Genomic DNA, 27,415 nt, shown 5'->3' with positions numbered 1-27,415 from the left:
CCAATCTTCACTTTCATCTTTTGTAACGGGAAACTGAAAGAATATTCTTATCCTGAAAGGACTGTGAATATTACAAAACATAATGTGTGCAAGTTGCTTAGCATAGTGCCTGACAAATGACAAAATCAACAAAAGTGCCTTTAAAAATTTTGTTTCTCTTTGGGAAATATTAGGCACCCATTCCTCCTTTAGCTTACAAAGAACTGTTTTATCCCCTAGGTTAAGCTTTGTCCTAATGCTTCAGAAGCCACAATTAGGAAATTTTCTGTGACCAGGCAGAACCCAGGAAACAGGCATACAAAGTCATGAATAGAAAGACATCAGAGAAAAGCATTTAATGATAATTTCATGAGAATTCATCCATCTGCATAGACATATTTATAGTATAAAAAGGAAAAAAAAATCCAGTAGCTGAAGGGTTTTACAAGACTGACCAAAAATAAATTGAACCTCTGAAATTGAAATATTACATCATCTGTGGGATTTTCCCTTGTTTTGATATACTCTATTTGATATTTTGTATATTGGTATTTTTGGAACATGCTTTTTTTCAGTTACATCATTCAGATTCATATAGAATTTCTCCACACTACACACAGCCTCAAGGGAGAAGGCATTGCCCATTCCTTGACTGTCCTTTTGATAGAAACTGGAATAAGAAAAGGATAGATGGGAAAGCTGAAGTGACTGGCATTTGGATTACCTGTGAGAAGTCTTCGTGCATTGCCAGAAAAAGCAAGGGAAGGTTTTACAGCTTTATAAAAATATAGGCCACCTAGTAAATAAGCACATATTTTCATTGTTCCATATATTGGCTCATACATACTCTTGGATACTGGATACTGGCATCTTGTAGGGGATGCAGATGCTATTTCTGCTTCCTTTCTGTCCAGGTAAGAATTAACAATTCAGTTTCTAAATTGCTGGATACTTCAGGGGTTTCATTCTCCAGCAGTATTTCTTTGATATGGGCATAGAATGAGCCAGGGGAAATAGAACTGTTTAGAGAACAAGGGTGTATTCACTGCTACTACAAACCGGCAGACTTCTAACAAGTAGGCAGTCACTATACACAGGAGGTTTGTGCTTTTCCCAGGAATGGCATACCGTGTGTATAATCATTTTTTTAAATGTCTGGATTTGCTTCTGTCTTGTGAAATTTAATGACATATAGGGAATTTCTTCTTCAAACTCAATTATGTCTCTGCTCCCCATGCTACCACATACATACCTTTGCAGGAATTGGCTCATTAACACACACGACCATTATATATTACAGAAGTGGTGTAGTTCTTGAAAGGATAGCCTATACATCTTTATATATAAGCAGAGAGAATCACACAGTCAACCTAGAACCATCATTGTGACAGAGCCAAACGTAGTCTTCCAGATGGCCTCCCTCATGCAATGACACTTGACATGTACTCCTATTAATTAAATGTATTTTTCAATGGAAGGGAATGGTTTTGTATTCTCTCTGACTTGGAAATATTTGCTGCAGTATTTTTGGAAGGAGGTATTTCTAATAATTTTATTTTATTTTGACATTCCCGAAATAATATACAGTGAAGAAGATAGGGATCAAACCCTCTCAGTTTGAAAGTCGGCTTTATTTGTATATTTAGATGAAGTGGTGTAACCTCTCTTCTTTCTCATAAACTATTTATTTGGATTGTTTTGACAGATGATCTGCAGGCCAGACAAGGTAGTTGCCTGTAATAGCACAGTAATTATGATCTCATTAACCTTCAAGATTCGCAGTGTAAGCCAAGTATTATCCTTTTGCATGTTTGCACTTCCAACCTCTGTAAAGACTAAAGTAAGTTGGCCCTGGCTGGTGTAGCTCAGTGGATTGAGCACAGGCCTGTGAATCAAAGCATCACCAGTTTGATTCCCAGTCAGGGCACATGTTTGGGTTGCAGGCCATATTCCCAGTATTGGGTGTACAAGAGGCAATCACACATTGATGTTTCACTGCCTCTCTTTCTCCCTCCCTTCCCCATCGCTCCAAAATAAGTAAATAAAATCTTAAAAAAAAAGACTAAAGTAAGTTAATATTTTTGAAAGTACTTTGTAAACTGTACATTCTTATATAAATTCTAAATATAATTTTCATCCCTCAAGATTTTTCTTGTTCCATAAATTTATGGTTGTAGTGCTAAATTAAATAGAATAACTTTTAAACAGCAAACTGAAACAAAAAATTCTGGTGTGTGTACCAAGTTCCAGACAGCATATTGACAAGCGAAGGCCCTTAGGCAAGAGATATAAATATAAAGGGATAGTTGAAGTACACAGTTAAAGACTTGCCTTTTCTTCTTTCTTTTCTTACAAGTCTCTCCTTCTTCACCAATAGTCAGCCATCTACTCTCAGAGGAGCTCTCCAGATTGTTTTTCTTTAGGGCATGTGGCTTTTATACACTTCAAACTTACTTAGATATCTGTAAGTAAAATATCAGTGAATTTATAATTTTTATTTCTAAGCTTCCTCTAAACCCTTACCAATTTTCTATTTGGATGCCAAATATAAAAGCTAATCATTTCATCAAGTCTAAACCATCTTTTAAAATTTTGAATCTGATTCTAATCTGAACTTAGTTTGAAAAAAAAACGTATTTATATTTTTCACCACTTTTGGCAAAGTACATTCAAGGTTTAGGGTAAAGGACTATTTATCTAAGTGGAAATGTTATCAGGAAAATGCATGTGTTTATTTTATATTACCCAAGACAATTATAGGTATTTGGTGTGTAAACCAATACTTTGTGTAAATATTTTGTTTTCTAAGCTGATGTCTAAAAAGGGTCAGAGGTGACTCAATTGTGTTAAAATACAAATTGCTTCCAAAAAGTCATTTTGGGGAGTAAGAAAACTACTTCTTTAGTAGTTTTAATTTGAAAAAGGCATAACCTACAAATAAAATCACAATGTGACCAAAGAAACTATACCTTATGCTTGGGCAAATTTGAAAGCTTACAACAGAGATTCCAGTGATTTGTAAAAACTGACACTATTGTCAATAATTTTATTATTTAGCCAATCAATAAACTTGATGTCCAAGGCTGTAAATCAAGGTCTTGAGCACTAAGGTGTGGCCACTGGGCAGTTAGCCTCAGTGTGGTTTCCATAGCCCTGACTCCCGCAGAAGAAAATTGATCCACATAACGGATGCATAAACTGGTAATGTTGCAATTTTTTAAAAATGTCATAACAATGACTGGTCATTTAAAAACATATTGGCTTTCTCTAAATAGGAAAAGAAAATATAGATAAACACATCTCCATCTCAAGTACAAAGGTATTTAACCTAAAGATTTAGTGAGGTTATAAATTATTACAAGTTTTGCATTTTTTACGAAGTCCACACAATCATTAATAAAGAGATATTGTTATTGACTTCACAGCTGTGTAATTCAGTTGTTCTGTTTTTGTTTCCTGCACGATATTGACAAGTATTCCTGTTGAACAAATTCTTGATGCGTCAGTTGTATTGCTGCTCTGACATCCACCTTAATTCTAGAATAAATTGTTCTTTATTGATACAATAGTTGCTTTTCTTAAGTATTACTTACATGTTTTCTATTTTTCATTTCTTCTTCATATTAATTTACCATCTTTCTAGTCAAATGAGAATAGACATAATCCATCAATTTAGTAATAATTCCTTTATTACTTTCAATGAAATAAAGACTAATATTAAATATCACATGACTGACTATCAAATATAGGTAATACAGATAAGCACATTGATTCTTTTAAAACAATTTCCTTTGACTTCACAAAAGTCGACCTTTTTTTTTTCTCAAACTAATCTTTATGCCTTACTTTCACAACATTTTTATATGGCTTTAAATAAAAACAATACGCTTTCAAAAGAATAGGACACCATGAGGTGACAGTTTTTCACTCCTTTTCCAGGATAAGATGCATAAGTTTCTTTTCCTTGTCATTTAGAAACTCTAGTACCCTTTCAGTCTCTGAAGATTGAAAATTTCAGTCTACCCACAAACCCACTCAGAGGACCAATGATGATCACTTGTTTTTATGCAGTAACATTTGAATTTATTAATCTTTCTTTATTTCCAAAATCATGTATTTTTTATTGTTGTTCAATTATAGTTGTCCTCATTTTTCCCCCTTTACTCTCTCCCCTTTCTTACCCAGCCTCCAACTCCCACATTCAATTCTTCTCGCCTTTGTCTTTGTCCATAGTCCTTTGTTTCAAAGACACTATCATCTTACTGGTTTCCTGCCAAGAGTTTTTCACTTACCTAATCTATTTTCTTCTTACCCACCATTATATTTGTGAAATATAAAGTGGATTTATATCATACTTCTGATTGAAAACTTAGATATATATCAATTTCTGTAGAAGCATTTCTTTTCATTTTTAGTATGACCCAAGATCCATTAATTTCAAGGAAAAAACATAATTATGAGTCTAACAATTATAAGTTCTTTCTTCTGCCCTATGAAGAAATGAGAGAGCTATGTGGATTTTTATGTATTTTATGTCTAATAAATCATAATGAGGAATTTATGGCCTTAGTCTATGTGGCTAAACACAATGAGACTGACTCCAAAGCACTTGACTGTGTTGGGTAGCTTCTACTACAAATTCATGCAGGCAAAGAGCTGTGATTCCAATGATTTTTAAAAGTCTTTTTTTTTTTAATTAGCACATCATCAGTGTTTCAGTTTGCCATGGATTTCTGTAGCTACTTTTCTTGTACCAATAAATACAGGTTTGAAAAGTTTTAAATTGTTATCAATATTATGTTTGGTACTTTGCAAGTGTGTTTTTGTTAAATTCCTCCATTATTACCATTTTTGAATATTGATTTAATGCTCATTTAATTATTTCATATCACTGAGTTCTTTCACACTGGGAAATAAAAATCAGTAGATTCACTATAAAATTTTTTTCTCCCACTGAAGTGAGTACTGGTTAAAATAATTTGAGAACAATTGAACTATAAGGCAAATATGAAACATCTTATCACATCAAACAAGACACTTTGTAAATTAGCAGTGACCTGAATTCTTATCTTATTTAAGTGCATGCCTTTGTATCAGCCATTGTGATTAGAATAGATGAGAATATTTCTGTTCTTCAAAGGTGCACATATTGGTAGGAAAGATGGGTATAGCATGTTACAGCCAGACCAGATCTTGTGAGAGTTCTAAAATGTTGCCTATTATGTTGTATATTCATTTTTCTCCTGTTAAGGTCATACCTTACTTTTCTTCTTTTCTATCTCTCCATAAACCAACCTTATCTGTCTGAGGACTTTCTTCTTTAAGATCAATAAAGATATTAGATAAAGCCTACCTACCATAAAGCCTACCATAAAGCCTACCTTTGGTCCCAATAGATAGTATTAATTATTCTTTTATAGAAGGTCCCATAGTGTTTGTTTACCATTTTCTATTGCATATTTTAATTATTTCATTCATGTGTATTTATAAATTCCATTTTCATTATCTGTAGTTATCCACTATCTGTAGTCTAATTCTACTGTTTATTGTCATTCTTAATCACTCATAGAGGAATATTTTCTTGTGTGTTATTGTTTTATTTTTAATTCATAATTATTGAGGCTCAATTGGGAGAAATCTCTGCAACCTGAGCGAAAGCATGTCCTTTAAGAGTGACTTGATACTGGATCTACTCAAGCTCCCCAGGTGGTCTACTGGCCAAGGAAGATGTTTTGGTTAATGTAGTGTTTTTGTCATCTTCTGACCATGCTGATGAGGGGCAGCTTTTTCTAGGATACACTATGTCTGAGATTGATGTTTTTACTAATCTTGATCAAATGGACTGGCCTCACTTTCAATGTCTCATCTTGGACTGGCTCATTAACCTCATCTCTCACGGGCCTAAAGTCCAGGTCCCAAGGATGCAAAGCAACAACACTTCTTTTCTCCCTAAGTTCTTATTCATTGTTTGGTTTTCAGTTTGTTGTTTTTGACCCTAGAGAAATAATTCTTTCTTGCTTGTAAGCCTAAGTATGTAAAAAATATTTTTGTTAAATTCGAAGCTAGCATTTTCAGACCAGGAAAGTAACATGTCATAGATTCTTCTTATTTTTTACTTTTAACTTTACACATAATATCCTATTCTGCAACTTCAATTTAATCACTTTTTAAAAGCTATATGCAAAATAGAATGACTGTACTTTTACATAAATTCTACTTAAAACTTTGAATGACAAAAATTTTCCCCTATGTATATTTTAAGAAAATTTTTTAAATTTAAGATCTTTATATAATCACACATAATGTATCTAAAAATTATCTGCTAGTTTAGATAATGAATGTAGTTCTAGGTCAGTTAGTATATTTAAACTGGAACAATGTTACATAAGAATAAAACTAGAATATAAAAGAGAAATAATATTTTTTGGCATGCTGTAAAGGGACAAACAAAAAGACCTGGAGGATTAAAAAGAAAAGAATATTATAATTTTTTTTCCTGTTCAAGCAGCAGGTATCATGTTTGATTGTAAGACTTAGGATTATTGTAAGGATATATATCCTTAGTACTACTGTGAGCTTCTTACAAAATGAGCATAAAAAATTAAATATGATTTTCTTTGAAATCAGAGAAGTTTGTTTTTCAAATTTTAAGATGAATTTTTCAAGCACAATCAGAAACATTTTTTCTTCGTAAATTTTATCCAAAAGAGATTTAGTACAAATTATCTCAGAGACATAAGCTGACATATCTATATGTAACTATCACTACTCAAAAATTTTTATCAGTAATTATTTTTTGCTAATCAATATTTTTATGCATCATCTGAAACCATTTTTTTACCTTTAATGCAAAAGTGTCACAATTATTCAACTAAAATAAATATTTATTTTAATTTCATGAATCAAAGTAAAAATTTTAAGTGGGTCCTATTCTAATTGATTATTTATTTATATCAATTTCTGTATATCAATATCATTTCTACACTATATATTTTTTTGTTGTAAGAGACATTGGAATATATCTCCTCTACATTATTTCCTAATATAATGTTATATTAAAATTATTACATATGATATCAATCATATGTAATGATGTTATGTCAATGCAGACAAAATAAAGTATTTTTTAAAAATACATTGGAAAGCCTTTGAAATAGGCTGCAATTAAATACAAAAATGCTGACAGAATTTTACACTATAACCTAATCTATTTGGATTATTTAAATGAGAGATTGTAGTTTAATTTTCTTAAATTTGTATTGAATTTATTGGAGTGACATTGGTATAATACATCAACTGTATGTTGTATTGTGTGTTCACCTTAAGTCAAGTCTCCTTCCAATGCTATTTATCCCCCCTAAACCCTCTTCTACTTCCCACTACCCTCTTTCCCTCTGGTAATCACCTTACTGTTGCCTGTGTCTATGAGGGTTGATTTTTTTTTCCTGCTTAATCCATTCAGTGTTTTATCCAGCCCCACAACCCCCTCTCCTCTTCCAGCTGTCAATCTGTTCTTTGTATCTATGAATCTGTTTCTACTTTGTTTATTTTGTCATTTAGATTTTAGATATAAGTGAAATCATATAGTACTTGTCTTTCTCTCACTGCCTTATTTCACTCAACATAACCCATGCTGTCCATCCATACTGTCACAAGAGCTAAAGTTTTCTTCCATTTTACAGCAGTGTAGTATTCCAGCTTTTCGCCCATTCATTTGCTGATGGACTCTTGGGCTGCTGCCAAATCTTGGCTGTTGTAAATCATGCTTTAATAAACATAGGGGTGCATATATTCTTTTGAATTAGTGTTTTGGCATTTTTTTCAGGTATATTCTTAGAAGTAGAATCAATGACCATGAGGCAGTCCATTTTTTTTGGGGGGGGGGTAAACTCAATACTGTTCTCCACAGTGGCTGCATTAATCTACATTCCCACCAGCAGTCCACTAGGGTTCCCATCTCTCCACATTCTCGCCAACACATACTGTTGGTTGATGTATTGATGATAGCCCTTCTGACAGGTGTGAGAGGTGATATCTCATTTTAGTTTTAATTTGCATTTCTCTGATGATTAGTGACATTAAGAATCTTTTCATATGTCTATTGGCCATCTGTATGTCCTCTTTGAAGACGTATCTATTCAGAGCTTTTGTCCATTTTTTAATTGGATTATTTTCCTTTCTTGGTGTGGAGTCTTATAAATTTTTTACAAATTTTGGATATTAACCCCTTATCAGATATATCATTGGTGAATATGTTCCCTCATTCGATGGGGTTTTTTTCACTTTGTCAATGGTTTTCTTTGCTGTGCAAGAACGTTATAGTTTGATGTATCTTATTAGTTTATTTTCCTTTTGTTCCAATACCTGAGTGATATATCAGAAAATCTATTGCTACAAGAAGTATCTGAAATTTTACTGCCTATATTTTCTTTAGGACTTTTTTATGGTTTCAAGTCTAACATTTAAGTCTTTTCTGCCTTGAAATTGGATCTTGATAAACAAATTCATATTATTAACAGAGTTATAAAGATTTTAAAAAATATGTCAGGGTCAAGCTGCTTCAATAACCTTGAAATATTTACAAAAACAATTAGTACTACAAGTGTCACAATTTTCATTTATTATGACATTTAGCCAATTACACTCCTGGCAGTCAACAATAAGATTAGACTGAAAATAATAGAAACATGAAATGGAATTTATAAATAAGTATGCTCAAAACAATGGAAATAATACAGTTAAGGCCAATATTCCATAGTGTCCTATAGATGTGAGACTGAGAGATAACTTAATGGTTGTTCTGTGGGCAGTCATTCATTTCAGCCCTGCTGGATGGCTATTGGGTATTGACTGAATGCCTCCAAGTTGAGGGAAATCATAATCCACTGAGGTAAGCCAATCCATATTCAGAGAGGATTGGTAGAACATGTCTAAATCTAAATATGCATTCTTTTAAAAGTCACTCACTGGTCTTCATCTTCTTCCATAAATCTGATGAATATTTAGTCTGATTTTCTTTCTCTTTGATAGTTTCAACTCCTAGAAAACTTTATTTGCCCATTTTTAGAAGGTCTGTTTTCTTTTCCATGCTAAATAGCCTCTAGTTGTGACTCTATACTCTCTTTGTTTCTACGTAAATGCACCATTAATTTACTTTTAAAAAATGTTGCTTAGAACTAAATCTAATACGCTGTGCTTCCTCCTTGATTAAAAAACAAAAGCAACTGCCTTTTCCCTTGCAAATACATAAAAAGAAAGAACATTAAGATTCTTACCTCGATTCAATCTAGATACCACCCTCTAATGAAAACCCTGTAAGTTTCTTTTACATTACTCACTTAAGCAGCTCATTACTTCATATATGAATTTTGGAAGCGTATTTTAAATCAAAATCCCTAGCTCTTTATTTAAGCTACTACTAAATTCACCTCCTTAAAAACAAAGCATAATTGGTAGGCATGAAATAGACAGGGGGAAGTTAAGAATAGTATAGGAAATAGAGAAGCTGAAGAGCTTATGTGTACAACCCATGGACATGGACTAAAGGAGGGGAGTGCTGGAGGGAAGGAAGGTGCAGGCTAGAGGGGGTAAAGGGGAGAAAAAAATGGGACAACTGTAATAGCATAATCAATAAAATGTACTTAAAATATCATTTTGGGAAATCTGGTCTTAAATACAAGGTGTCAATGGTGTTTTGGATATTGATTTCTTCATTCAATGTATTGTTATTCTTTCATCTAGATTTTGCTCTTATTCTTATGAACATACATTTGTCTTATCATTTAATAAGTGACTATCATATAATGTAAAGAAGTAATGAAATGAATGTGATGGTTCTTTTCTAGAGACCTTCTATGCAAGATTCTTTGTATAGAGTTGTAACTCATTTGAATGAATATTTATGGAACATTTTTAATGCACACAATTTTACACTTGCTACTTTTACAATTGCTACTAAAATTCAGATATTTAATTCAATGTATTTAATTTTGCTACTAAACATGTCAAAAATTAAATTTATTTTATTTCACATTATTTTTTCCTTGTGATTCTCTCCAGGAAAACAAAAGCCTTCATTTCCATTCTTAGTGTTCAAAATCCATTTTTTGCTTGTGATAATTTTTTATGAATCAACTAGTGTGTAGCCCCTAGATGATAGGTGACTTATAATGAAGAAATGCCAAAAACCAGGTAAGAGCCCTGGCTGGTGTAGCTCAGTGGATTGATCACAGGCTGTGAACCAAAGGGTCACTGGTTCAATTCCCAGTCAGGTGATATGCCTTATGCCTGGGTTGCAGCCCCGGTCCCCAGTGGGGGCCATGTGAGAGGCAACCACACATTGATGTTTCTCTCCCTCTCTTTCTCCTTCCCTTCCCTTCTCTCTAAAAATAAAGAAATAAAATATTTAAAAAACAAGAGAAAAAAACAGATAAGAGACATTTCTGCACACAAACCACAGAAGGAAAAATCCAGGAGAGCATTTAACATTTAATATATTAAAAAAAGAGAATGGTTGTTGATGAGAGATGATAAATGTACAATTTATTAACTTATTATCCAGTAGGAATTACAAAGCTATTTGAAAAGTCTGAGAAATGTATGCAATTTCTATGAAGACAGAGGCCATAACTCCTTATTCATTTTTATTCTCAATGCCTAGTATGCTATCTGGTATTTAATAGGCTCTCACTAAATATTGTTGATTCAATAACTAAATTTGGTATTGTAAAAAAAATGGATTGTGTGAAAAATCTATATTTCAGAATATCAGGAAATTTGACTTGTAATTTCAAATGGTCTGTTTGACAAACAAACAAAAAAACACCATGTTTTATATGTTATGTATGTTATACACACTTCAAATATTCTTAAAATAACAACTTTATTATTGACCAAAGTTGTTGTGTTATTGTTAAGTTTTGTTTGGATAATTTAAAGTTTATTAACTAAAAACATGAGTAATATAAACAACATTTTTTATTTTCATTAATTTTTTGACAGACTTGGTCACTCAGTTGCTGACATATTTCTTTTGGCTTCTTGGATGCCACATCTTTTTATTTTTCTCCCACTCACCGGTTGTTCAGTGTCAGGCCTTTGTGGAGTTATCTCCTCCCATATCTCTTCTCCTTGAATTGTACTAGTGGTCAGACCTAGTTTTCTTCTCCACCTACTCACACTCTTGATAATATCTTCAGTCTCAGGGCTTTAAATCTAAAATATATGTGTATGCCTCTGGTTAGCTGATTATGGGTCATGTGGAAACTTTCTCATTAAAGCTAATTTAATATGCATTAAGGATAGAGATATTTTAGTAAAATGAGAAGAAATAATCAAAATATATGTGTATGCCTCTGGTTAGCTGATTATATCTCCAACCCTGGCCCTTCCTGAATTCTAGACTAGTATATCCCTCTGGATATCTCCATTTAAATCATTCAAATTGTTCAAAAATAACTTCCTGATCTTCTCACCCCAAAGTCAGCCCTCCCAAAAATTTTAATCTAATTTTATGGAAATTCCAATCTTCCAGTTTTTAGGTCAAAAAACTTGTAATCATCCTTTATTCTTTTCTTCCTCTCAGACTGCTAATCTAACCAACCAGGAAATCCTCTTGCATCTATTCTCAAAATTCTCCAGAAAATTGAGTAGATTTTCATAATATGACTTTTCAAATTCAAGAATTACTTATGGAACTCACAATGGAAAATGGAAAAAGGGACAAAAAATGAAGTATATTCAACTGTAATATGTCACCATTCAAATTTAAGCACTCTTTCTGTTTTTAGGAAAGGCCTATGCTCCAGAATTCTATTATGACACCTATAATCCTGTGTGGCAAAACAGACACCGTGTTTATTCCTACAGTCTCCAGTGGACTCAAATGAATCCTGATGCAGTGGATCGGATTGTGGCATACCGGCTGGGCATTAGGCAGGTGAGAAACTTAATTCGTGGCTTTTCCTTTTAATTTGTGATCTTCTGTGAAGACATTCTTACTATAGTTTGTTACCATTTTAATTATTTTGCATGAATTTCAGAATATATTTTTCTATATGAAAGATAAAATTCCTCTACACAGAGTTCTTCTTAATTATTTACAAATCTTTGAAATTAATTTATGCATATCTTTCTATGACAGCAGATGTATTAAAGTGACATACTTTGAGCCTTCTAAATTGTTCACCACAAATTTTTTATAGAAATTACATGTTCTAATTGCTCTGAAAGAAACATTGAGGTGGTCTCACACCTATACTGCATAATTATTTCTCTTATTTGGTAAGAAGCTAGAAAACTTACATTTTTTACTCTAAGTGGTTCAAAGTATATACAGGATGCATCAGTGGGTCATGTGGAAACTTTCTCTTTAAAACTAATTTAATATGCATTAAGGATAGAGATATTTTAGTAAAATGAGAAGAAATAATCAAGTATGATTTCCTCAAGTAGCTGAAGATTATAGGTTATGTGAAAGTACTATATTTTTTCAAATGTACCATTCTTAAACTCAATTATCCTTTGTTGACATAAATGATATTTTTGAAATTTAAATGTAAATCTTTACATTGTTTTCTGTTACATAGTGTATTATCTGGGGTTTTGGCATAACAAACATTTCTGAAGATTTTTTTTTATTTTGAAGATTTATCTGTTATCTTCTTATATTATCCACAGCTTTGTAAAGTATGTTTTCCAATACCTTAACTAAATCACAGAATAGTATTTTGAGTTTGGACAGTAGAAAAAAGTTTTGTTTGGAGAAAGACTAATCAACCATCAGTAATGCCCTTCGGTGTACAGTCACAAAAGCAATGTTTTTCCATCTGGTTCACAAAGTTATGATAAAAGACTGTATAAGATACTTCATTCAAATTAAGAAATAGTTTGTGTACAATATTTTTATCCAACATGTCTAATAATCTTTAAAAAATCCTTCCTAGTGAATACATCTGGGATTTAACAATCACTGCCTCCTTGTCTCAGTATTCCCAGGTCACTGATAGAGCAGACAGCAGTAGGTCATGTGGAAACTTCCCCTTTAAAAGCCCTCATTTACTTCAACCCCTAATCTGAGTAAACTCCTAATCTGAGTAAACTCCAAATCTATGTCAAAATTGTTTTAATTTGATGATAATTTTCTTTGATAGAGAAGATGACAGAGCCATAATTTCATCTTTAGTTTCTCACTTTCTTTCTCGTCTCTTCCTTGGACTATCTAGGTAACTTGCCCGTGGCTTCCTGTGTGCTTTAGGACTGCCTACTTTTAAGTCTTCGCCATTTATTCAACTCCATTCACCAGTCCCTTCCCTTACTCTACCATTCCTCAAAACATTTGTGCCCAATGTCTCCTTTGGATATGCAAGTCACTTTCTCTGTAATTCAGATTTAACAGAAAATAATTACCATTGGAGTGCCTCTCAAATAGACAGATATCGGCAGAATTAGACTTCCTCCAAAAAGGACTCAAACTAATTAAAGCTGCTCCTTCTCATCCATACCTTGTACTTGTTATTAATAAACCACCTCTGTAAAATATGTTGCCAGTATTGCTATGCTGTTTTTCAATGGTAGTTTCTATCATTGATTTTCCTTCCTTAATGTGAGCATCTCCTTTAAATTCAGGTATTTATGTGTCTAATCATAAAACTAGTATGCAAAGACACACATTTTGTGTCACTGTGTTGTTCCTTGTGAAAAAATTAGATAATTTACCCTTACTCTATTATCTTAGAATAATTTATATATGTGTGCATATGCATATATAAATTTCCCCTCAGTATGTTTTGCTAAAGTTGTGAATTCTAGACACATCCAGCTTTCAATTCTAGCCAATCTAGCCTTAGCATTTGTCAGCTATATAATCTTGAGCAGATTTCCAAACATGCATAAACCCAGGTTCTTACCTAGTAAATTAAAGATAATAGTACCTACCAAGCAATGGGAGTATGGAGAGGAATACATTCTCTACTTTTCTCATAAGCCAGGTTCCCTTATGCATGGCACTCCTTGCACAAACATCTGTGGCAAGTCTTACACTCACCTGCCAGGGTTGTGTAAGGATTAAAGAAAATAGTGCATTTTTACGAACTTAACATGTATATGATTTTCATTAGTTTTATTTAGTATACTATATATTCTAAGCCTAAGTATTATTCTAAGCCATGATTTCTAAAACATAATTTCTAGATATTTTTTCACCAAGCATTGATTTTATTTTAAATCAGTTGCCCTTTATAATATCCATTTTACTGTTTCACATTTTTTCTTCCACTTTCAGTCTTAGTTTAGTCTTCTTGATCGGATCAGTAAATTTGCTGCTAATGCTCTTCTTCCAAGTTTGTGGGATTCATGTATCCTCCAGAGGAAAACAGATTTCTGCTGTTATATACCATGGTCCAGAAAATGTTCCTTTCTTTTACCCAGTTTTTGAAGCTAACTCTTTACTTGATATAGCATTCTTCTCAGCTTCCTTATTCTTGTGATTTACTTTTATATTCAGAAATAAATACTATATTTTTGTAGAGTGCTTTTTCATAATGCCCTATTTTAATTTGTAATGCTATTCAACTACCGCATTTTGCCATGGAAGAGAAACTTTGATATACCTTTTGTGGATGTTTCAAAAAAGTGTGAAGACAATGTGCCGCTCTACAATGCAGAGGAAGGTGATATGTGTAGTGCACTGTAAGAACAAAAAGAGCATTCCACACATTTCTCTGTTCCCCACTACCATAGTCATTACACTGAACCCTTATATGAAACATCTTTATATGCAAAATAACCTCAACATATAACTTTTTTTGAAGGTCCTCCTATCTACTGGTTTCTGATGATAGGGCAAAAGCATTCTAGACAATTAAATTGATATAATTCCTTAAGAATATTCCCTGTTTAATGATTGGAAACAAAGGTATTGATATAAAGTAAGATTGTTTGCTAAATTATCTTAGAAATTTTTATTCCTTTTTTCTTATGTATGTACATTTAGACATTAACAGTGTTTTAAGGCACAATCAGATTCCAGCCTTTAAAAAATCACTTTTGAATTCTGAACCTATATTCATTGTAATGAAGATTTTATATTACATGCATATGGCCTTTGTAATCTTCTGAGCTATCTCAGAATCTTGAATCAATGAGCTTTTGAATATAAGCAATGTAACCTGGATGATTGCATAAACAATGTTCGGAATGTAAACTAAGCAACATAAGTTTAAAAAATGGACATTTCCAGCCCTGGCCCATTGGCTCAGTTGGTTGGAGCATAGTCTTGTACATCAGAATGTTGTGGATTTCACCTCCAGTCAGGACACACATCTAGGTTCTGGGTTCGATTCAGTCGGGCGAGTATAAAAGGCAACCAATCAATGTTTCTCTCTTACATTGATGTTTCTCACTTTCTTTCTCTCCCTCCCTTCCTCTCTCTCTAGAGTCAGTAAGCACGTCCTCAGGTTAGAATTTTAAAAAATGATGTTTCCCTTAATAATTAGTATTTTTATCTTTGATTAGGAGACCACATTTTCTTCAAGGGATTACTAGTAATTTATGTTACATATTTTATGATTTTAAATATTTATTTTATCCTATATTTTTATTTTGAGCCTGTACATGTAAATAATTTTTCTATACATAAAATATGTAAGTTATCTAGTGCAAGGTGCCTTTCCTTTTGATATCAAATATCACTTTAATTATGCAGTAAATTTGTATATTAGATGATGTCTGAAAAACAAATTTGATTCTTTAAGACTAACAGTAAATTGAGTTCTGAACAGACCTACTTTGTTTTTAGTCCAGAAACTGTAAAAAACTTTATTATCTATTCTTAATTTAAGTAAGATTATAAAACTACTGCTATGTTATTAAACCCACAGCTGGATGGGGTTGGAAAACTGAGCCTGGCATCTCTCCAGTTTTCTGGTAAAATTGGCTGGCCCTTGGTTAAACTTTATGATCTATATTTAAATATGTTAAAGAAAATTGTCTCAAAAATCACATACTTTTGTTAAAAGTTATTGTAGTGTATCTAGAAAAAATAGAATTCTGAAATCACTGCTTTAAGAAACTTAAAAGAGAATGAATATATCATGTGAAGTTAATAATGCATGGAAATTTTTTTTCTTGAGGTCATAATGTCTTTAAGTCATACCTTTTAGGCTCAGCTAAGCAAGTGTTTAATCTCCTTAGACAGCTACTAGCCTCTCAATTATTTGCTTCATTTGTTGCTTAACAAGAAAGAGAAAAGCTTATTTGAATGTTTGCTTTCCTTTGATTCTAATGAATTAAGAAACCAGAAAAAGTGTTTCTAAGTTATCTGAATATACAGAACAATGGAAACATAATTTGACTGCATTTGAAACAAATACAACCATAGTTTCTTTGTTTAAATTTAATTTTATTATTTGCAATTGCCATTTGCCCTCCTTAGAGCCCCCGCCCCTGCAGTCACCATGCTGCTGTCCCTGTCCCCGTCCATGAGTCCTATCCCCTTGTTGCTCCATCCCTCCACCCCTAACCCTCCCTGGAGCTGTCAGCCTGCTTTCCATCTATGAGCCTGTCTCTATTTTGCTTGTTAGATCAGTTTCTAATAATAAAATATTTTAGAGTGTGTACATTTTCTTTTTATACTCTGCCATAGCAACATATGATAGATATGACTCTTTGTCATCTTTGGAAAGTAGAATATTTTATTGAATAAAATGCATTAATTTCCCCATTCCTGTATTGTTAGGTCCTGATATATTAAAATACTTAAAGTTTTAATATCCATTTGCTCACCCAGTAAGTCAACAGAATTTGGAGTAAATTAGTCATATAGTAATTACCAGGATTTAACAATAGAAGTAATTGTCCTCAGTGTCCTGTTGAAATGGGAATATGTACAAAATGTATAGAAACAGGTATGGCAGCAGTTAATCCTGCAATGCAGTGGGGTTTGGTGACATGATCACCAATGTGGAGACCGGTGTGTTAGTTTTTAAAGGTTTATATTTAAATTTTCTTTGTAAACAGTTATCACTAATTATTACTCAAAATATAACTAATCCCAAATATACTGTTTGGTATAATTGATTATTGGAGGAATTTATTATATATTTAATTGTTCTCATGTATGTGACCATAATTACTGAGCTATAGTTTCTTTTACTTAAAACATTTTTTGTATTTTGTTAAATAATTCATAACTTTTTATTTATTAAAGCCCTAATATTACAGTATATCTTAGTAATTATAATTTATAAATTTATTGTGTGTATAACTGACCATATACTTGATAATTGTGGTTATTAATATTGCTAAGTCCCTCATTTAATGTGATGATAGAAGAAGGAAAAATAACAACTGAAGAGAATACAATATAATTAGTTGGTCATGGGCCATGACTTTTTATGCTTTAGCAACCTACTTGAAGTACTAGTTTTTATGCAGTCTACAGATGTTAAAGAAAAATGATAGGATAAAATGGAAGTGAAATTAGAATAATATACACGAGTGAGTTAAGCCAATTACACTGATTTTTTTTTAGAGAGATGTTTGGAAGAACCACTTGACATAGGGCATTTAATGCTAGTCTTTAGAAATCTGTGAACAATTGGTAGATAACCTGGATTCATTTTATAGTCTTGAATCATAAATAAATTTACATCTATAGTCTATTCATATCATGCAGAATATATTGTATGCTATTATTATAAAGGCAGAGACAACAATTGGGCACATTTGTAGTAGGTTTTAGATAAGAGTAGCAAAGAAGGAGGGGAAAAATTTAATGAAGAAAATGTTGGAATGCGTCAAATTTGAATATTGATTTAATTTTACTTACTTTGCCTAGCATGATATTCTCAATTTGTTTTGTAATGACAATGAAAAGAAGAAAGTATCTATCAATAAAATTAACAAAGGATATGAAGGACCTATACACTGAACAATAAAACACATCATTAAAAGAAATTAAAGAAGGAATAAAGAAATGGAAAGATATTCCATGTTCATAGACTGGAAGAATCAACATATTTAAAATGACTATACCCAAAACCATATAAATACTTAATGCACTCACCATCAAAATCTCAATGGCAGTTTTTAAAGAAATTGAACAAAAAATTATCAGATTTGTATGAAACTACAAAAGACCCCAAATAACCAAAGCAATCTTGAGGAAAAAAAAGAAAAAACTGGAGATATCATGCTACCTGACTTTAAATTATACTACAAAGTGACAATGATCAAAACAGCATGGTATCAACAGAAAAATAGACAACTAGACCAGTGGAACAGAATTGAGAGCCCAGAAATAAACACACATGTACATGGGCAAATGATGGTTGAAAAGGAGACAAAAACACACATGGAGAAAAGAAAGTCTCTTCAATAAATGGCGCTGGGAAAATTGTAAAGATGCACACAAAAGAATGAAACTAGACTGCTATAACAAACAACAACAACAAAAAAGCTGCACAGCAAAAGAAACAAAAAGGCAACCAACTCAATGAGACAAGATATTTGCAAACACCTCCAACAATGGGTTAATATTCAAAATATATAAAAAAACTCACACAACTCAACAACAGAAGACCAAATGATACAATTAAAAAATAGGCAGAGGACCTAAATAGACACTTCTCCCAAATAGACATACGAATGATCAAAAGATATCCAAAAAGATGCTCAACTTCACTAGCTATTAGGGAAATGCAAATAAAAACTACACTGAGATACAATCTCACCCTGTTAGAATGGGTATTCTGAACAAGACAAATGATAAGTGTTGGAGAGATTGTGGAGAAAAAGAAACTCTTATTCACTGCTGATGGGAATATAAACTGGTACAGCAACTATGGGAAACAGTATGGAGACTCCTCAAAATTTAGGAATAGAGTTACCATATGACCCAGCAACCCCTCTTTTGCATATCTACCCAAAAAATTTAAAAACATTTATTCACAAAGAAGTATGGCCCCTATGTTCATTGCAGCATTATTTACAGTGGCCAAACATGGAAACAACCAAAGTGTCTTTGGATAGAGGACTGGATAAGGGTATGGTACATATATACTATGGAAGAGTACTCAGCCATAAGAAAAGGTGGAATACAACCATTTGAGACAAATATGCTTTATTCTAAACAAATACTTAAATACATAATGGCCCTGGCAGATGTGGCTCAGTTGGTTGGAGTGTCAACCCATAAACTGAAGGATCATGGGTTCAATCTGTCTGGTTCAAACTGTTCAATCATGGGTCAGGGCACTCGTCTAAACTGTGGGTTCAGGCTTGTAGGGGCACCTACAAGAGGCAACTGATTGATGTTTTTCTGTCTCTCTTTCTCCCTCCCTTCCCCCTTTCTAAAATTCAATAAGGATGTCCTTGGTTGAAAATTAAAAAATAATATAGTGTAAAGAACCCAGTGGGGCTCAATAAATGTGTTTTGAGTGACTATATGAGTCAATAAGTAAATGACTAAATAAACACATCTGTATATATGTGATCCATGTGCAGGAACAGCAAAATATGACACCTGTTCCTGTAAATAACTAAAGCCTTAATGTCCTTTGATTTTTCTTTTGTAACTAGATGTTATATACTGTTATACAAGTATGTACATTGTTTAAGAAATGAACAGAACGGAAAGAGTTTATGATTTCATAAAGCTTTATTCTGATCTGGAGAGCAGATGGAAAATATAAACAGGATAATTTCAGGAAGTGACTATGAAATACATAAAGCTCAGATAAAGGTAAACTGTTATCAATAAAATCCATTCATTCATTACCCAGAGGATCTCATGAAAAGGTGAAAAGGTAGCAAAAGACTTATTCTTGCTTTCCCCACATGTTCATCATTTTGAGACAATTTTGAGAACATTGTTATAAATAGTGGACTTACAGATTAATCTGGATGGAAAGAAGCAATCTAATTTTGAATAATCAAGTACATTAACTAATATGAAGCAATTATAAATTATCCTACATTCATTTAATATTTAATTTATTCTTGAAAACTAAATGAGGTGAGGTAAATTACGTGAAAATTCAGTGATTACATTCATAACTCTTAACTATGTTCAGGAATAATAAAAACAAGTGTGAGTTGGGATGCAGTTGATTATATATATATATATAAAATTGATTATATATAAAGTTATATATATATAATTATATATAATTATATATAGATTTAAGATTATATATAAAATTATATATACAAAGTTGATTATATATATATCAAATTGTAAATAGGTTTTTACATTTAGATCAGTCATAATATGTCATATATATGACATATATATGACATGATATATATGATATATACATATTATATATGTATATATGTATACATGTTTACATTTAGATCGGTCATAATATGTCATATATATGTATATGTACATATATACATATATAATATGTATATATCATATATATCATGTCATATATGTCATATATGTGTGACATATTATGACTGATCTAAATGTAAAAAGCTATTGACAATTTGCAAACATGCCACTTGCATAAGAACAGATTGCCAACTACGAAGAACTTATGAGGTTCTAAGGATCATCGTAGACACACAAAGTGCTGTTTTTCTAAATCAAACTGAGAAGCTTTGCACAGCAAAGGAAACCATCAACAAAGTAAAAAGGGAACCCACTGAATGGGTGAACATTTACCAATGATACATCTGATAAGGTGTTAATTTCCAAAAATATATAAAAAACTTATACTACTCAACACCAAGAAGAAATCCCAATTAAAAATGGGTAAAAGACCTGAGTAGACACTTCTCTAAAGAGGATATACAGTTGGCCAACAGGCATATGAAAAAATGTTCAACACTAATCATCAGAGACATACATATTAAAAACACAATGAGATATCACCTCTCACCTGTCAGAATGGCTATCATCAATAAATCAAGAGACAGTAATTGTTGCCAAGGATGTGGAGAAAAGGGAATGCTCCTTCACTGTTGGTGGGAATGCAAATTGATGCAGCCACTATGGAAAGCAGTAAGAGAAAAATTCAAAATGGAACTGACTTATAAGGAGTGTTCCACTTCTTAGAATATATCCAAGGAAACTCAAAACACTAATTTAAAAGAATATATGAACCCTTGTGTTCATTGCAGCATTGTTTACGATTGCCAAAATTTGGAAGCAGTCCAAGTGCCCATCAGTAAATATGTGGATAAAAAGCTATGGTATATTTATACAATGAAACAGTACTCGATAATAAAAAAGAAGGAAATCTTACCCTTTGCAACAGCATGGGTAGACCAGGACAGCCTTATGCTAAGTATAATAAGCCAGTACAAGAAGACAATTACCATATGATTTCATTTATATGTGATAAACTAACAAAGTAGAAACAGATTCATAGATATAGATCAGATTGGCAGCTGTCAGAAAGTAGGGGGGTTGTAGGGCTGTGTGAAAAAGATGGAGGGAGAAAGAGAGGGGGGAATAAGAAAGGAAAAGAGAAAGAAAGAAAAGGGAGGGAAGGAAGGAAGGAAGGGAGGGAGGGAGGGAGGGAAAGGGAGGGGAGGGGAGGGGAAGGGAGGGGAGGAAGAAAGAGGAAGAAAAAAACCCCATAGACCCATACAATAGTATTTTGATCACCAGAGGGAAAAGGGGGTATAGGGAGGGAGAAGAAGTATAGGGGAATAAATAGTGATGGAAGGAGATTTGAGTTGGGGTGGTGAACACATAATACAACATATAGATGATGTGTTATAGAATTGTACACCTGAAACTATGTAATATTATTAACCAATGTCACCTCAATAAATTCAATGAAAAAGAATGTACTATTCATTATTTATGGACCCAAACTCTTCAAATGGTTATGAGAATGCTGAAGCATGTCATATTGTATATTAGAAACATCAAAAAGAATTTGGTGAAATTAAATGGCTCAGGTGTGAATTATCTCACGATTAGTGTGTTTGAACACTTTTATTTTGGGTTGTATGTCTGTAAATTGTATTAGGCTCAGAAAAGTATATGCCTCACAGATACTCCTATTGTCTATATATTCTTTTATAGATTAAGCCCACTTTTTAAAACTGCACTTTTATTATTAATGCCAGCATCAATAATAACAATGTTGTGATTTTAATAATATTAAAATGTTATTTTACAGGCTTCAAATATTTCAAAGATATTTTATAATGTTTATAAATTTTCCTTTTTTCAACAAATATATATTTTGTAAACACACTTGTTTATAAAGTGATTCTAATTGAACCTAACATTGTTTAAAATGTTCTTTTTCAAATAATAAAAATTTATTTTATAGTGGGGTCTAGAGTTGATAGTTCTAATTATCAGCTAGATGTACAAAAAACTATCCAGCAATCAAGCAGGTGTTATATACAAAGTCATTTAATATCATTTCAACTTCAAAAAACTATTGCTTAGAATCCAGACTATCATAATAAATTATCAAGTGATGCTTAGTTAATAAGCAAAGCCACAACTCAAGATAAAGTATGAACTTTGTGGTGAAGTCAGGAGTATTCCAATATGCCATACAGTACAAATAATATAACAGGAGTATATATTAGAGAACAATAAGTGCAATTAGGTTTTATTTGGAAATGAAATAATTATATTCAGATCTTTTACCCAGTGTCCCTATAAGGAAAGTGAGGAAGGGAAATATTTCCTTTGATTAGAAACAAAATGACATTATCCTAGGTCAAATGTAGAAGTGGGAAATTTGGTCAAGATTTGAAAATAAAGCTTTTGAAACATCACACAAAAAATTATTGAATTAGGGTATTAAAAAAGTCAGGGCATATACCCAGCTGTTTTCTCTGTAACAGCTACATTAAGCTAACTCTGCCCTAACACTAAAATAAATTAAAAGGGTGCATTTTGTGAGATAAAAAAACATAATCTATTAAAAAAGAAAGTTTAGGTTGTACAACCAAAAGGAGAAACTGATTAATCTGTATATTTCACTAGCTCCGTGGACTCCCCATGTTTTAGAGATTGTAGCAGAAGAAGTATTGGCATACAAAGTAGTGTAAATCTTGAGAAAATACAGATTTTCTCTCCTATAAAATGCTAGATAGCATTACCTTGTACATACATAAAGCAGATTCTTAACCTTTATTAGTTGATAACACAAAGATTTTATTGCCATATCTAAAGCAGTAAGCATAGACAAATAGTAGGGAAAACTCTTGTAGCTCTTGTGTTACATACATTTTACAAGGGGAGAGACCCCCCAAAAATGGAATTTATTTATAAAAAATTGTGTATTTATTTCTACATGTTTAAATTTCACACACCTTCAAAGTACCCACCATTTCATGCAATACACCTATTGAAACATATTTTCTGCTGCTCAAAACAGTTTTTGAATTCGTCAGTTTTGATGCCTTTTTGTGCTTCTACCATTTTTTGTTTCACCTCTTTCACGTCAGCAAAATGTTTCCCTTTGAGGACTTCTTCATCCAAGGAAACAAACAAAAAAGACACTTGGGGTGAGATTGGGTGAATAGGGAAGGTGGGGCATGGGGGTCATGCCATTTTTGTTTATAAACTGCTGAACACTCAGCACAGTGTGGTTAGGTGCGTTAGTAAATAACCCATTGTGAAATAGGCAAATGAACTGAATGAGTCTTCAAAAAAATTCACTGAAGCCGAAGGCAGCCTCCCATAAAGACACCTGGCACACTGACACAGATGGGCTCCTAGAACACTCACCTAGTGGAGGAAGCCTGTACTACCAGGGGCCTGTCCTACAGAAGATAGTTCCAGTATTTTGGGGTCCCCTCTCATACATCATTACAGTGCTGTGCTTATTTTAGTGCAGTTGCTTTAGCATAGCAAAAAAAGTATTTGGAAGAAGGAGATTTTTTTTTAGATTACTGTAGTTTCAGATATAAGATAACATTTATGTATTCAAATATACGTTGGAAAAGTGTAGAACCTTATTTAGGAAAAGACAATACATCCTGTATATAATTCTTCCTTGTGGTGAGGGGGGCAAAGAAATGTATGTGGAAATAGAATACAGTGTTCCTCAAGTAAAACTGGCTCTTTTTAAGAGAGATCTGAGCACAATATGATAAAATATTGCATCCATTTTATTGATAAATCTATAATAGTTGTTTTTATATTCTCATTATGTTTCTGCAATTTAACATTTTTCATAGCTTTAAAATATTTTAAATTAAAATATTTGTGGTTAGTATGTGTTGTTCTGTTTTTACTCAATCTAATTATAGATTTCTATGCACTATTGCTGATATTCACCTGGCTAAGTTAATAATAGAAAGGCAAAGCTAATAGTGGATTATGGTATAGTGTTAATAGTATGTCTCATCTATAGAATTACATATTTCACAATGTTCAAATACTCATCCATTTCAATGATTTGATGGTTCTTAAAGACCACCCTAATGTTACTGCTGAGGAAAAAGCTTCCTTTAAATTTCTTGATGTGCCCAAATACAAATGGCTAATAGATATAAAAATGAAAACAAAAACCGGCAACCACACCTAGGTATTCAATCCTTAACCACGGAACCTTTTGCTTTTAAAACATTTCTACACAGTTATATGCCTTTTCTGTCCTAAATCTCTGTCCAACAAACTTGTTAGGTAATGCCCTTCGGTTTATACGATAAAATTCTAGTAATATGTAAGCCACATTATAGCTAAAAAAAACTGTCATTTTTAAATAAATAAAGACAAAAATAGCACGTACAACAAAAACTCCCATTTGAAATAGAAGAAGAACCATAACAAAGCACCCACAAAAATGGAGCCTCACGTGAGGTCTGCAATTTTCTCCTTAGGTCCATCAATCTCCCTCCTGCCTTCATGGTATCACCAGGGCTGGGTTTGGAAAGGGGTAAAAATTCTGTTAGATTTCTTTTTTATTGAGAGCTGTGCTGTCGACTATGAAATGCTACCTTTGCTTAATGTGAGCTAAAATTTATATTGTATTTCAGTATTTTTGTTCATGTTATTGTCTGATTAAAATGATTGACATCTTTGTGTTAATTACTTGGTTGACATTGATATAATGTTACATTTTTCTTCCAAACCCTACTCCCCATCCAGTCTTGCAATCTCATCCTGGAGTATTTGCTTTTAATCTATTCCTTTCCCAATCTCCTTTATTTTTATTCAGTGGAGCCACTATACAATATATGCTCACAATTACCTACATTATTTGCCAATTACCAAAAAAAAGTCCATGAATAATGTTCTCAAAATTTTAGTGTTATGTCCCTCAACTTACCCACTTAAACAGATCTGTACTTGGATGCCTGAATTACCTCTCATACATAACATGTCTAAATCCTAATCTATTCTCTCTGGCTTGGCCTTCCTCAAATGTTACCATTACCCTAAATGCTTCCATTATTTAATTCACTGTTTAAGCCAGAGGGAAACTGGGAAAAGCTTTTGACACTCATTTCTGTTTCATTTCTTATATCCAGCTCATAACCAATTTCTGCCAATTTTCTCTCTTGCATCTACTTTACATTTTCATTTATATCTATCTGTACCACTGTCACCAAGTCCAGTTTCTTGCCAGAGAAATTATCAAGGCTCCTTTTGAATCAACTTTTGGTTCCTCCAAATTATATTTCATAATATGGCCAAGTAGTTATTCCATTGTGTAAAGGTATCAGAACCTTTTTATTCACTGGTCTATTCTTGGGCACTTCTTCCCCATCTTGACTATTGTAAACAACACTGATGAATATAGGGGTGCTTATGTTCTTTTGAATTAGTGTGTTGGGATTCTTCAAATATATACCCAGAAGTAAAATCATAAAGCATTTCAGTTTTTAAGTTTGTGAGGAGCCTCCATGCTGTTTTCCACAGTGACTGCAACCAGTCTACTTTCCCACCAACAGCGCATGAAGGCTCCCTTTCTCCACATCCTTATTAACAATTGCTGTTTGTTGATTTATTGATGATAGTCATTCTGACATTCATTGTAGTTTTAATTTGCATTTCTCTGATTATTAGTGAGGTTGAGTAAGTTTGTGTATGTCTATTGGATATCTGTATGTCCTTTTTGAAAAAAGTATTTATTCAGGTTCTCTGTCCATTTTTTAATAGGATTGTGTGATTTTTTGATGTTGAGTTGTACAAATCCTTTATAAATTTTGGATATTAATACTTTATCACATGTATCATTGATTAATATGTTTTTGCATTCAGTGGGTTATCTTTTCACTTTGTTGATGATTTCTTTTGCTATGCAAAAATTTTTAGTTTGATGTAGTCACACTTGTTTATTTTTTCTTTTATTTTCTTTGTTGAAGGAATTATATTATGATTATATTAATCTTAAATAGATTGCCCTATCTATTTAAGTAGTATCAAGCTAAAGTACCCTAACAAAACTTAGAAAATATTCATGTGCACATTATAGATTTCAACTTAGTTAAATTAAGTAATTCAACAAAGTACAAAGTGAGTGTTAAATGATATTAGCTATTATTATAAATAATATTACAAAAGAATAATCACTCAAATAATTTGTTCAGGAGAATAAGATCAAATTACAGGCATACGTCAGAGATATTGTGGGTTCCATTCCAAACCACCCAAATAAAGTGAGTTAAATGTCTCTTGGAGGTGTGGGTTTGGTAAGAAGTGCAATAAAGTGAATTTTAATCTTTTTGCTGGTGAACAGTCTTACCTACCACTTGTAAAAAAAAATAAATACAATACCCATGAAGCACAATAAAGTAGAGCACAATAAAACAAGGTTTTCCTGTACTTTGAAGGCAAATGCAGGATGAATAGAATCACAATTCACTAGAAGTAAGGAGTTAACAAGGCTGTTAGAGAAAGTTATTGATGAGAACTGAAAGGTCAAATGGCATTTAAAGGATCAAAATATAAAACTATTAGTAATAAATCCAGAATTAGTATCAGTAAAATATGTTTTAGATGTAAAGCAATATTTAATTTATTCATACAAATAATTTAAGGAAGCAATTATGATCCTCTTTTATCAGCAAAATAAAAAGAAGAATTGTCAAATTAAAACCCTGAATCATGATCTATTTGCACATCCTGGAAAAACTCTGAGGAAAGAAGCTGACTGAGTTAATTCCAATTTATTAAGGTTGAAACGTATAATGAACTAATCTTTAGATTGAGGTGTCCTTTCACCTGATGATCTAATCATGATATGAAAATAATTAGACTGTGTTTTTTCCAAACTTGACAGGAAACCAGTTTGTCTTCCATAGCAATTTATCATTACCTGCTAAAGAAGGATGATCTGTGTTATATATAGCCATTGGTTGGTTTTCTTTCTTTCTTTTTTTTTTAAGATTTTATCTATTTATTTTTAGACAGAGGGAAAGGGAGGGAGAAAGAGAGGGAAAGAAACATCAATGTGTGGTTGCCACTTGCACATTCCTTACTAGAGACCTGACCTACAAC

The 27,415-nt window shown here is 32.4% G+C and overlaps 1 protein-coding gene across 1 annotated transcript in view; it reads left to right on the top strand.

Moving 5' to 3' along the window:
• MDGA2 (MAM domain containing glycosylphosphatidylinositol anchor 2) overlaps window positions 1-27,415 on the top strand; it is an 835,187-nt gene that overhangs the window by 729,314 nt on the left and 78,458 nt on the right. Inside the window, exon 10 of the mRNA XM_045848684.1 lies at window positions 11,769-11,917. Within this exon, the coding sequence (XP_045704640.1) occupies window positions 11,769-11,917 (149 nt within the window). The remainder of the gene's footprint in view (window positions 1-11,768; window positions 11,918-27,415) is intronic.

This window comes from Phyllostomus hastatus, unplaced genomic scaffold (genome assembly GCF_019186645.2).
Source record: "Phyllostomus hastatus isolate PE091 unplaced genomic scaffold, TTU_PhHast_1.1 phas_contig_62, whole genome shotgun sequence".
NCBI classification, from domain to species: Eukaryota; Metazoa; Chordata; class Mammalia; order Chiroptera; family Phyllostomidae; genus Phyllostomus; species Phyllostomus hastatus.
Note: the sequence above shows the minus strand (reverse complement) of the source record. Positions and strands in the feature narration are given on the sequence as shown.